At 33.2% G+C, this 14,304-nt stretch overlaps 1 protein-coding gene across 1 annotated transcript; it reads right to left on the bottom strand.

The window, feature by feature from the left end:
* Window positions 1-11,665: 11,665 nt before the first annotated feature.
* Window positions 11,666-12,721, bottom strand: LOC131933157 (uncharacterized). Its single transcript, XM_059289957.1, has one exon. The coding sequence runs from the start codon at window positions 12,719-12,721 to the stop codon at window positions 11,666-11,668; it is 1,056 nt and encodes a 351-aa protein (XP_059145940.1).
* Window positions 12,722-14,304: the final 1,583 nt, after the last annotated feature.

Genomic DNA, 14,304 nt, shown 5'->3' with positions numbered 1-14,304 from the left:
ATGATTGTGATGTTGTAGTAGTAGACGCATTCCATAAGGAAATGTTGTATGATATTGATTCAGAGGAGTCTTCAAAAATCGAACCATTCCAAAAAGACATTTTTCTGTTAAAAATTTTTGTTTAAAAGGCTAAATAATCGAACATTATAAAATTGAAACAGTCACTTAGAGAAGAAATTATATTAAACAAACAGCGTTAAATAGATCTAGTTGATCTTTTAAGTATATTTAGTTTTCCAAAGCCAAGATCATCAACTTGAACAATAAACAAAAATAAACCTTTTTATGGGGGCAGTATCACCCAGAAAAGGAGAAATAGTTCTAAAATATGCCAAAAAGCTGTATACCATATTTTAAGTACTTTACTTATGGCTTCGAAAAATTGTTTACAATAAAATCAGAAATGTATAAAAATATAAATAAATAATAATTTAGTAAAGTCTTTGCTGTAAGCATATTCCACAAAATGTATGCTGTATTATAGAGGTAGAAGTTACTACCACTGAAAAATTTGACGTGTGTGTGTCTAATAGTTCTCTCCCTTAGTCAAAGTGATACTGCCGCCTTAAACAATAGTCTTTAATATGCACTTAAATGAGAAAATAAACACAATTTTCAAAGATAATAGTAAAGGCTTCTGTCATTCAATAAATTTCTAGAATACGTTTTGAAGTTTGTAAAATTTAAAATTTGTCAAAACGAGAGATGGCAAAGTTATGTCGTTGTCTAAGCATCTTGTTCCAATATAGTAAAGGTAAATAGTTTAAGGTCTTATGTGGGGTACAGTTCGGTCTAGATCACTTGTGTTTAAACTAAATATTTGCCTTTATCATTTGAAAACATATAGAAAAAAAACGTATATAAACATAATTACATTGGCATATCGTTATAATTAAATGTATAAGTATACGTATAAAAATTGTAAATATATATATTTACATATATATTTACAAATATACACGTATATATGTATCTGTTGGCACAAATACTTTTTAACGAAGGTTGAAATATATAAGTACTTATTGATTTTCATATTTACTCTTATATCCTAATATATAAAAGCACAGGTGCGCACTTCTCTGTGTCCGCAATATTTTGGCAGCGTCGTCAGCCTGTTCAGCGATATATGGAGAACTTAAAGATACGGACTTTTGTTGAAAATAATATGGTGGACGGTATAAGTGTATAAACTAAATTTTATTTAAAAAAGGGAAAATAAAAATAAAGAGATATTCGAATGTAGAAACAGATCTCTAACTAAAGCGTTTATTGCCGTGACAAGAACGCAAGAATCAATGACGTCACACATTTTTACACTAAGGAAAGAAAACACAATTAATGGCGTAATCTTTCAATTTTAGAATATAAAGATATTAACTATTTCATTCAAATTTGATTTAGATCTACTTACGCTAAGAAATGTATACAATACAATTTTCTCGGCCTTAACTTATAAAATTTAATTTATCTATTTGGATTCTAGAACTAGATCTAGAGCTACGGAAAAACTAGACTTAAAATAAACAGCCGTAGATTCTAGATCCAGACTGTAGCTCTATCTAGATCTATTGCAATAATAAATGTCTATACTAAACTATTTCAGGCCTTAATTAATTTTATGTTTGTTTAGCTATGGAATAGGCTAATTTTCGATAAAATTTAATTTGAAAGAAATAAAGCCTATTCGCGTAAGTTAAGTTTCTTAAGTCCCTCTTTTATTCTGCATGAGACCTATAGTGCCTAAATAGCTGGGATGATAGCGTAATTGATACCATGCAGGTGGTACGGGTTAGAGACACACCAAGTCAATCTTAAGTTTTTTTTTTCATTTTGTTTTTTTATATGTAAATGATAAAGTTGCCAATCGGGACATTGTTCGGGACACGGGGCTGGTGAAGTAGAGTTCATCTGTTTCTGTTGTGGTCAGACCCATGCTCAGCCGAAATAGGTGTTTTAAAAAGACAAAAACAACATAACTACTAGTGAACAGCCGGGCTTTTAACAAAATCTCTAAAGTCTCTTAATTTAAGACTCTTAATCAGCGAGTGCATTTTGTATGGTATTGTGTTGACTAATACTGTATATAATTTGGTATTTAATTTTTTTTAATAAGTATTGGTAGTTTATGTTATTTTAAGCAAGTATAAACATAGACAGTACCAAAACAAAGCTCTTTCTCTTTCATAAACTTAACAATATTTCATTCCGATGCTCAGGATCAATAAAATGTTTCTTTTCCTAAGTTTAAGATAATGACTTTTTTAAAGCTGAGTTACTATTCATTTTATTATTCACTTTCCTTAGATGTATACATTTTCTCCAGGCAACTATACCGTTCCTTCCCCTTTAACCTCTGAACGAAATTGAAAAAAAAGTAATTCATACAAAAATATAAAAAAAAACAGTATCAGCAACGCACCATCCCCCACGCAAACACAACCCACACACCCTCCTGCGGACAGTTTAAAATGCCGCCCCCACCCCGGTGATAAAAATCTAAAAGAAAAGCTGGGTAGCCTATTTGTAAAGAGAAGAGAGCTAAAAGTCACCAGAATTGCCCGTGTAACTGATACCGATGGCTAGTATGTAAATGTTGGCCGAAATACTAAGGTTGGATGGGGTTGGGATGGAGAGTTGACACATATGTTGCCACACCTGGTTTGTTGACATCCGATCTAGTTACCCCAAACTTTCTTTTTGGATTAATTGCAATTTAACTAGTATTCAACTATAAAATACACGACTGCATTGTAACTCGGGTAAAAATGGAATAATTATCACATATCGCCATATGTGCACACACTTTGAAAGATCATGCTATTGAATGTTTGCACATAAAACAATCTATCAGTCCTGCTAATTTAGAATCAGTGTGAACTCAACTGTTACCTATTTAACAGCTTTATTTAACAAACCTCTGTCTCGCTTCACACTATAATGTATATGTCAAGTGTATGTATCCCCGTCTCAACAATATTAACAATATCTTAACTATATTGTATACGTATATGTCACTTTCATGTGAAGATGTTTAATACATACACCCAGTAGCGTACGCAGGGGGGGGGAGCAGGGGGAGCGGCCGCTCCCCCTCTGGCCATTTTCAGCAAAGTGGCGCCTTTTTGGAAACTTTTTAAACTCCAAGTTTTAAACAATGATATTTGTTAAAAAAATATTTTTGGTCGGCACATCTATGTAAATCACAAGATTTCTTTTCATGCAGCAGTTAAGCATTATTGTACTAGTCTAGTAGTGTCTACGTTTACAACACGTATTAACAGCTGCCACAGTTTGCCATTTTAAAAATAACCATTACGATGCATTGCAATGTTTAAAAAACCTCTACGGGTAGTACGACTTGGCAAGAGGGGTGTTAAGTTTAAGGCAACAGTATAATGTATTTGCTTACGAATAATTGAATTAGAAAATGTTATACATAAAACTTCACACATGATTACTTTAAATATATACCCCTCTGTAAAAAAATATTGTCATAATACCACTGCTACTTATTTAAATCTATTTCTGTAATATGTATTTGTGTAATATATATATTTGTATAATACGGTTTTTTTTTTAGAAAATGTTATACATAAAACTTCACACATGATTACTTTAAATATATACCCCTCTGTAAAAAAAATATTGTCATAATACCACTGCTACTTATTTAAATCTATTTCTGTAATATGTATTTGTGTAATATATATTTGTATAATATATATGTATGTTTAGAAAAGTCATCTAAAAACTGACGCTATGTTCACTCTGAGTTGGTTATCTCCCCCCCCCCCCCCCCCCCCCCACACCTCACCACCACAATTCTGTAGAGCGACATTAATGTCACACCTAGGTATACACTGGGTTGGATAATTGACCTAAAGTGACCGGACAGTAGTGAATGAAGTTGAATCCCCCCCCCCAACCCACCCCGGACTGATCTGTTAAGTACATGTAGAAAAACGTGTAATGATGTACCAAAGTACCATGCCGCCAGAAAATTAGCTTTTTAAACGTAAAACTCTGTGAATATTGTTTTTGCAAGTACGAGTAAAAAGGTGTGTGATCAATACAGTGATCTAACCCATACCTATCACCAAGTTAAAAATGATCTTTAAAGAACACAATGAAGCAGTAGTTAATTAAAAATATATGAACTGAACTAAAAGAACAACATATAGTTAAATGTAGGCTGTTATTAAGAGTGTTTTTCTATTTTTATCGAAAATTGTGGTTTTATACCAACTCTGATTTTAAAAACTTTCATTATGCTGTAATACTTTAGCATTTATGATGACGATATATTAAATTCTGATTATAGACAAAAAACATTTTATAAACACGAATAGTGTTAAACAATTTCATTATAATCTAAAGTAATTATTTATTTGTTTTGACATTTATAATAAAATGTGTAGATATATACATATTTATATTAAGAGAGTGTTTATTTCCCCTATTTCACTTGTCTTAAATAATTTCCCATGAATTATTATGTAAGAAATTATTTTACAAGAATTACAAAACAGATTGTGTTACGTTCATTGTTTTTGGTTGTAGTGTGTGTATACTTTGTTTTTGTTTAGATTCATACAATTTTTGTTTTGTCGGCCTACATTGTGTGTTTTTTCTTTATTTCTTCAGAGTGCTACTTTCAATTTATTTTACATCATAGCGAAGTAATGGCATACAGCTAGTAATTTTATATATATATATATATATATATATATATATATATATATATATATATATATATATATATATATATATATATATATATATATATATATATATATATATATATATATATATAAAATACACGTATATAAAACGTGCTAAAAATTCGGCGCCTTTTTTTGCTCTTTTCGCTCCCCCTACAACGAAAACCTGGATACGCCTCTGCATACACCAGTTCCCTAAATTAGACATGTTTATAATTTCAAATTACAAACATCATTTTTTTCCAGGACAATTATAAATCTATGATTTTAAATTAAAAAAAAAAATAAAACTCGCAGAAATCATTCGGTATAAAATTATGATGAGATATCATTAATGCCGCAATAACCATCAGACTAACTTAAATCACCAGTATCGTAGTAAACTAATAAAAGCTGCTTATGAAAAAAAAATACACAATGTAATAAAAATAACTTAAATGTTATCTATTACAGTATAGATTTTCCCTCATAAAAACACAATTTTGTTTTCAAATTATCAAACGAAACATCACGACCAAAATTTCCGAATTACCGGAATAATGATGTAATAGCTGGTTGCCTATGTTTGATGTAATAGCTGGTTGCCAATTGTTGATGTTATAGTTGGTTTGGAATTTTAATTACACAGATTGAAGTAAAAATTTTCTTTCGACTATCATTAATATTACTATTCCTTGTGTTTCAGTTAAGGTAAATTTTGTTTTTAAAACGAATTGTTAGGTAGATGGACAGGTGCCCACAACATTTCACGAACTTAAGGACAGTCTGGTTTGTAAAGGTTGTTTTCATATTTGTTTAAATACCTGTGCAGTTATATTATGTAGTTGTCGTCCTTTTTATCTTATAAGTTTATAAGTTATTTAATAAGCTTCTTTTTTGTGTGTATTAGTTGTTATTTCAGCAATCTGTAGTGTTTTTGAAACGTATGACATATACAGTGTTATCTCCACAAAACAGCAACACTTTAAGTAGTTTCATCATCTTCTTTCCCTGTTTGTGCTCAAGACACTTGGGGTAGATAAAGTAGAGTTCATCTATTCCTGATGAAAGGATAGTATGCCAAGCAGTATAGCAAGCCGCCTTTGTTTTCCCTAACATCAGAGCTGCGTGAACTCAGGGACATTCTACTGACTTGAACCCGCTTTCGAACTATAACAATTAGGGGTCATCCATTTATGACGTCCACAATTTGTTTTGGATTTTTGACCCCCCCCCCCCCCCCGTCCACAAAAATCCACTTTTTTTCCTAATACAAGTCCATATGCGTCCACAAAAGTCAGTTTTTTTCGGACCCCCCCCCCCCCGCGTGTGGACGTCATAAATGGATGACCCCCTTATTTTCTGTTTTAGAGGTTAAAATACTGGGAGACGTGTCACTAAATTAACAGATTGATATGACAGGTGATTGAATGTGTAACTTTTTATTTGTTTTTACTTCTTCTAGACAAAATCACTGCAAATACTATCTGAACAGTAACCTCAAGTGACGAGTACGTTTTCAACAAGTTTGAGAACCCCTCTACACGGACTAAACTTGAAACGTCGAACTTGATAAAAACCTCAGTATGTGGGGCTTTATCTTCAGACTCTATTATAAAAACTCTAATACTAATATGATCTACGAAAAGTCATCTATTATTGCCATTTTTATCTTTCTTAACATTGTCATAAAACCCAAGTCGGCATGTTTAGTTCTGAATATCCAAGTTACATGTATTATCTTAAGATACAATCGTACATATACTGTCCTGAATATCAAGATTGTAATTATCCTAAATATTAAATCGACAAGTATAAAATTAATACCAAGACTATTTTAGAAATCAGATTATATACTTTTTTAAAAAAAATACAATTCTGACAAGATTTAATTTTGTTAAGAAACAGGAACCTTTGTAAAAGCTGTTACAAATATAACCAGTTTGGTCTTGTTTAATGCAGCACTTTCCCTATGAAAGTTATTACATTATTAGTAAATTACAGTTTAATTTTAGCTGTTTGTAAACTAAGGTTTTAAACAGCCTTAGAGTGAAAAGGAATGAAAGATCAATAGGAAGAAGGTTTGTAGCAAGCAGGAACATCATCAAGCGGCAGTTAGTTCACCATCACCTATTAGCTACATCATCTGTTAGCTGCTTCTTCGTCATGTGGTAGCTACTCAACCATTATGTTGTAGCTACTTCAACATCCCCTGATGTCTACACCAACACAACAATGCACTACTCCACGCTACTGCACTTCATCTTTTAGGCACTCCACTATCAAGTGGTAGCTACTCCACCATCATGTGTTAGCAACTCCACCATCATGTGTTAGCTACTCCACCATCATCCGGTAGCTACCCTACCATCATCTATTAGCTACTCCACTATCTTGTGATATCTAATGCACCATCATAGATATATAGATACATAGATATATAGATAAATAGACGGACAGCGAAACTATTATTATAGATTACACATCTTATCAATCGAGTGTTATTCTCAGAACAACTATCATCAAACCAGATTAAGTTTTGTTTGTTAGCCGGTCTATCCCTACTTAAATTGTAGCTTACACAAGTTAATTGCCTTTTGATAATAGCCTGCTACACAATCCTGGGTACAGCGCTTGAGGCTAGACACGCTCGCATCCCACACCTCCCCACCGCTGGATAGTGAGGGAAAATTCAATGAGATATGTTTATTGTACTGATGTTTATTGAACCGTGAATAACACATCAGTGTAGATAAGGTCAAGCACTGTTTCCGTATAAGGCCTAAGTGAATGCTTATCAGCTATCCCATCTAGTATTTACATTAGTTGCTAGCAAACCCTACATGGACCAAAGGGCATACACATTAACTCATGTGTCGTTTACAGTCCGATTTAAAGTCTGATGAACGCGTTCAAGCCAATCACAGCATGCCGTAACAAGATTATAAACCGGTCATTGGTTGAATGGCGAGAAGGGGATGAGGGGGATAAAGGGGATGGAATTAGTACATTCTTCATACTGACAGACAAAACCATGACGCATTATTTCAGCTTAGTATAAAGCGTACTAAACAGTGTCTAATAGTGTACACTTCTTTGCAAAGTTTCAATTATTAACCTAAAATTTGTTGTACAATTTTAAAACTGAAATTTCTGAAAAAACATTGAGCTTAAAAGAGTTGAAAAAAATACAACTGATGGTGTAAAATTTCTAACGTTGACAGTAAAGGTAAAAACATAGTTATAGACGAAAACCAATCAGTGTAGAAGAAAAAGTAAATAAACATAACGCGAGAAACCATTACACATACAAAGCTTTGTTTCATTTGTCCCATTCGGGAAAGTGTCCATTCGGGCATTTGTCGCATTCGGGCAAGTGTCCATTCGGGCATTTGTCGCATTCGGGCAAGTGTCCATTCGGGCATTTGTCGCATTCGGGCAAGTGTCCATTCGGGCGTTTGTCGCATTCGGGCAAGTGTCCATTCGGGCATTTGTCGCATTCGGGCAAGTGTCCATTCGGGCATTTGTCGCATTCGGGCAAGTGTCCATTCGGGAAATCGGCCTTCGGGCAAACGGCATTCGGGCAAGTGTCTTTCGGGACACAATTCTAAGCATAAAACAAAGTTGTTTATATTTTTAAATTTAGCTTTTATTTTTTTTCAAAACTGAGAAAGCGCTGTAAGAAAAACTTTATTCTTTAATAAATGTAAGGTGATGTTAGCGGATGTGTTCTAACATTCTTTTGATGAATGTTTTGAACACCTTGTTTAGCCGACGTGTTGCAGTGGTTATATAGCTTTTATGACACGGCGTAGGCGGCGCGGCGTCTCGCAACATTGAACAGAGGCGCGTTTGTTTATCTAATTATGCTTACCTTGTGTGGTTATCATTTAACAAAAGAATGAGGCGAGCTCTAGGTGGCAAATTTAAAAACTAAACGTAGTCAAATATGTTTGATCTCCATTTAATGCGCCTTGTTAAGACAAGGCGTTGAAGCGATTACTTAATAAAGAAAGCAAACCTCATTTTAAAATCCGGTGATGAATGAAAATTGTATTTTTGTCTAATTTCATATATGGAAGAGAAAGTATGTTCCTACACTTTTTAAATATCAAATACAAATTAATTTAAAATGTCTGCGTGGTAATATATATATAATTTTTTCACTTTCTTTTTGCGTAGATGTGTTTTGTTTACCAACATTTTAAATTTAAATTGATTACGAATGATTATTTAGTAATATATAATGTTAACATTTTTCGGGCAAACGGCCTTCGAGCAAGTGGCATTCGGGCATTTGTCGCATTCGGGCAAGTGTCCATTCGGGCATTTGTCGCATTCGGGCAAGTGGCCATGCGGGCATTTGTCGCATTCGGGCAAGTGTCCATTCGGGCATTTGTCGCATTCGGGCAAGTGTCCATTCGGGCGTTTGTCGCATTCGGGCAAGTGGCCATGCGGGCATTTGTCGCATTCGGGCAAGTGTCCATTCGGGAAATCGGCCTTCGGGCAAACGGCATTCGGGCAAGTGTCTTTCGGGAAAACGTCCGGCTCCCAGCTTGAGAATAGATAATAAAATAATTTGTCTCAGTCGCGTTAGGATTTACCAAGTGGAGATCGAAGTAAGCTGTAGAAAAAGATTCTCATAGACTACACATTCACAAACTGATCAACCACTTGATCTGAATCAAACGGTGAATATTAAACTTAACTATTTTAATGAAGACTATTTTTTTAAAGTATCAAAAAATTTAAAAATACTGCAACAGATTAGAGCAGCCATTTAAAAAAAAAATATTAAGTGCGTTATAGAAACGACACGAATTTGTGGCTATCGGCGTTACTTCCTTACAAAACATAAAGCTGAATATTTTAAAAATTTGGTCTCATGTAGTGTGTCACATCACAAAGAATAAAGTTCAATATTTTAAAAATTTGGTCTCATGTAATGTGTCACATCACAAAGAATAAAGTTCAATACTTTAAAAAATTGGTCTCATGTAGTGTGTCACATCACAAAGTATAAAATTCAATATTTTAAATATTTTGTCTCATGTAGTATGTCACATCACAAAGAATAGAATTTTAAAATTGGTGGAACAATCTTGGTAACTATAACAACGGCGACCATCTTGAAAAAGGAACCCCTTCGTAATATATTTACCCCCAATTAACAATGAATTTATAATCGTCTTCCATATTTCGGGGTACTCAGCTAAAAATTGTAAGTGCGTATCTTCAAACTAATTTATTGTGAATTTTTTAAAATTTGAGTCTGTTAAAGACAATAAGTTTTGGGAAATTTTGCTCATTAAAACGAGTATTTGTAACGGACAAAATCACATATTCAGATGTACGTTTAAAAAGTTAAAGTGAAATAATTGTTTCCTAACGAGTATTCAAAATTTGTTTGTTTTACTGGCGCTTACCCCCTTATTAACCATGAAACACTCTTTATTGCGCTCATTTATTTTATTATTTACCAATAAAAATAAAATAAGGCATAAAATTGGACAAACACTGTAGGCCTATTGTTTATATTAGAAAACATAATTTCACTTTTGTAAATGCTTTTATGATAATATAAGATTATGTGTGTTACATTACTTAAACAGACACTGCTCTTTGAGTTAACTCTAGTACTTTATTCTTATACACAGACAGCTCAGACGACACGTCCTGTCTCTGACTCTACCTTCGTTAACTGATTTCATGTACACATGAACAACACATCACGCAAGACAAAGTAAACACCCAAGGGACGTAACCATGATATACGTAATACAAGGGACGTAACAATCAGTAACAAGACATAATGTAACAATATGGTGAAAAAAATGGTTTTATATTTCAGAACACAGTAATTCATAATTCTGAAAATAAGTAGAGGTTTCAATGTTTCTGAAAAAACATTGAGCTTAAAAGAGTTGAAAAAAATACAACTGATGGTGTAAAATTTCTAACGTTGACAGTAAAGGTAAAAACATAGTTATAGACGAAAACTAATCAGTGTAGAAGAAAAAGTAAATTAGATCTATATTTTAAAAAACTACTACAGGTGTATTGTCATCAAGCAAAAAAATCATTGTCAAAAATTACATAATCAGACGAGAAAATATAATATTTAAAAAATTAAGCTACAGTTGATAAAATTTAATGTAATTGCAATTACTTATTATTTGTATGAATAGTTAATACAATAAAAATTAATGAGTTTCAAAACCTAATGAAAAAATACATAAAAAACACAAACTTATAATAAGTGATTTACTGTAAACAAATACTTTTCATTTGTTTAATGTTTCTATGGTCAAAAGTGGTTTTTTTTTTAAATACAACATTTAGAGGGGGTGGTTTCTTTTTTAGTGCTAGTTTTCATTTTCATTAATAAGTAGAATTATTATTTTAGCTAAATTATAGTGTTTTGCGTTACGATTTCAATTTCTATTAGTGCTTGGTTTATGCTCAAACAACATCTCAACATCAGGATCTCTTGATCCATTTTGGGCAATTATTTAGAAGTTGATTTGCTTTGTATTATATGTAGATAATTTTTGCGAAGAAATGCGCCAATGCAGACAAAAACAAAAGTGTTGTTTAGATTTTTCTACTGTAAGGAGAACCGAATTTAAGACACAAACCTGAGGGCTACCCTGGATTAGAAGAATCACTTCTACATCGTTAGCAATTTTGGTTGTTGGAGGGGGGTGGTGAGAGAAAATGGGTGTAGTGGCTAGGTCAATCAATACGATTTGTGTATAATGATTTAATTACTTCTTATATGGAGGAAGAGAAAAATAAATAACCAAGTAACACAAATAAGCCCAGATATTGTTTGAACAGTTGGTGAAAAAGTACAGAAATACAAGGGTAGTGAAAGAAGATGATGATTGTATTTTTTGCCACTATTTTGTTATTTTGGCTAAAACGTGATAAAGACGAGTGGAATAGTAAATATTAAAAAATAGTTAAGAATGTGTAGAACAGCACAACATGTCGACCATCATCTTTTTAAACTGATCGTTCAGTGTAATGTAGACAAGCCAGTTGAGGCCACTGTTTAAGTAATCCAGAGTCACATTGATCCTTAAGTAAATATCCAAGATATCTGCGCTCCAATCCACGTTTACTGTGTATGGCATTCTCTTGATTTGGGTGAGTGCAAAGAGTCCACATACAGCCACTAAAGTCTTAGTGGTTTTGAGAGATGATCTAGAGATATTAGCTGTTGTTGTCATTGTGGTTCTGTTTCTTCTTACGACGGCCAGTTTCAAGCCAATAGCAACGGTACTTGCTGCAATAATTATCAAAGCTATTGGGCTGGTCAAGATGGTGAGGGTGTTATCTATAATTTGATCCTCGTCGTTACTGATGCGCCTTAATTTCAGATGACAAGTAGTTTTATTGTCATCATAAATTATTAAGATTACTAGATTCCTAACGGCGATAACAGAAAAAACTGCGAGAGTCACTGTTGAGACTGCCAGGACAACCCACACACGTCTATTGGTGACAATCTGGCGAAATTTTAGAGGAAAGAAAATCGCAATAAATCGTTCTAAAGTTATGTAAACACAAATCAAGCCACTCATTTCTATTGCAAAGTTAACTACTCCTTCAAGGATTATACGGAAATACAACAATATTTCTACAGGTAGTTGATAAGAGCAGTCCACGTCTAGAACTTGACTCACGGAAGGAAATTTAATTCTGAGCTGCAACAATATCGCGTACACTTCCAACGTACCGGTCAATACGAGGGTATCAACAATAGACAAAGTGAAAAGAAGAATGTCAGATGATTTATGCAACCCTCTTTTCTTGAGGACTATACAGCTTAAAACGTTGCCAAAGATTCCAAAAACTCCGATAAATGGGTTGATGATAACTGTAGTATACCATTTAATGATATCCTTTATATCTGATGATTGCGATGTTGAAATAGTAGACGCATTCCATAAGGAAATGTTGTATGATGTTGATTCAGAGGAGTCTTCAAAAATCGAACCATTCCAAAGCGGCATTTCTTCTGTTAAAATTTTTTGTTTAAAAGGCTAAATAATCGAACATTATAAAATTGAAACAGTCACTTAGAGAAGAAATTATATTAAACAAACAGCGTTAAATAGATCTAGTTGATCTTTTAAGTATATTTAGTTTTCCAAAGCCAAGATAATCAACTTGAACAATAAACAAAAATAAACCTTTTTTATGTCGGCAGTATCACCCAGAAAAAGGAGAAATAGTTCTAAAATATGCCAAAAAGCTGTATACCATATTTTAAGTACTTTACTTATGGCTTCGAAAAATTGTTTAGAAATGTATGAAAAGATGAAAAGATTAATTTTTAGAAAAGTCATTGCTGAAATCATTTGCTGAAGACTTCACAAATTGTAAATTGTATTATATCGGAAGAAAAGTTACTACCATTGAAAAAATTGACATGTGTGTATCTACTAGTTCTCTCCTTTAATCAAAGTGATACTTCCGCCTTAACAACAGTCTTGTATATGCACTTAAATAAGATTTTTACTGCACTGTAATCCCCAAAAGCAATTTAACGATCTACATCATACAGTGTTTGATGAGATTTTCTCCTATTGTGTGAGGTTTTATTTTTGCTTGTCAACTTCTAATGCGACTTCATATAATGCTTGCACTAATGCTGTGTTTTCTTGGTGAAAACTTCCTGTTCGACCAAGTCTCTAACGTTTGCAACTAAACTAGCTTGATGCCGCCGAGAGAACTCCACCTCTTTTTTGGTGTGTTCCGAATGACTCGTCTCAAAAAGTCGTTTCAGTTTTGAAGGTTTCATAGACTGACTGAGAACAACTTTGCACAGCACACATTGTTTATTTTAATAAAGCCGAATTTCAAATATTTTTCTAAATATTTTTTTAAAATTGTTACGGTTTAGTCTACCACCTGGCGACACCCCAGACAGCCCTTCACAACCCCCAGGTGTTCGCGAACCACATTTTGGGAACACATGCTCTAGATCTAGATCTAGTAGAGCTACGGAAAAAACTAGACTTAAGATAAACAGCCGTAGATTCTAGATACAGACTCAAGCTCTATCTAGATTTATTCCAATAACAAATTTCTATACTAAATTATTTCAGGCCTTAATTATTTTATAGAAATCTTTGTTTAGCTTTGGAATTGGCTATTTTTTTTTAATTTTGTTTTTTTATATGCGAATGATAAATTTGCCTATCGGGACTTGGCGGGACAAGGGGCAAGTGAATGAGTCCACCTGTTTTCTGTCTTTTCAATAAATGAAGAGATAGTGTGGTCAGATCAATGCCCAGCCGAAATAGGTGTTTTGAAACGACAAAAACAACATAACTACCATTGCACAGCCGGGTTTTTAACAAAATCTTTTATGTCTCTTAATTTTAAGTCTCTTAATCAGCGAGTGCATTGAATATGGTATTGTGTTGACTAATACTGTATATTATAGAATGTTTGCACATAAAACAATCTATCAGTCCTGCTAATTTAGAATCAGTATGAACTCAACTGTTACAAATCTAACATCTTTATTTAACAAACTTCAGTCCCGCCACGCACTAGATGAGTCACACTTTAAGTTATGTTACCTGTA

Source organism: Physella acuta, unplaced genomic scaffold, assembly GCF_028476545.2.
Source record: "Physella acuta isolate Inbredline_101_S28 unplaced genomic scaffold, ASM2847654v3 ptg000106l, whole genome shotgun sequence".
Classification (NCBI taxonomy): Eukaryota; Metazoa; Mollusca; class Gastropoda; family Physidae; genus Physella; species Physella acuta.
This window is presented reverse-complemented; position numbering and strand designations above follow the sequence as displayed.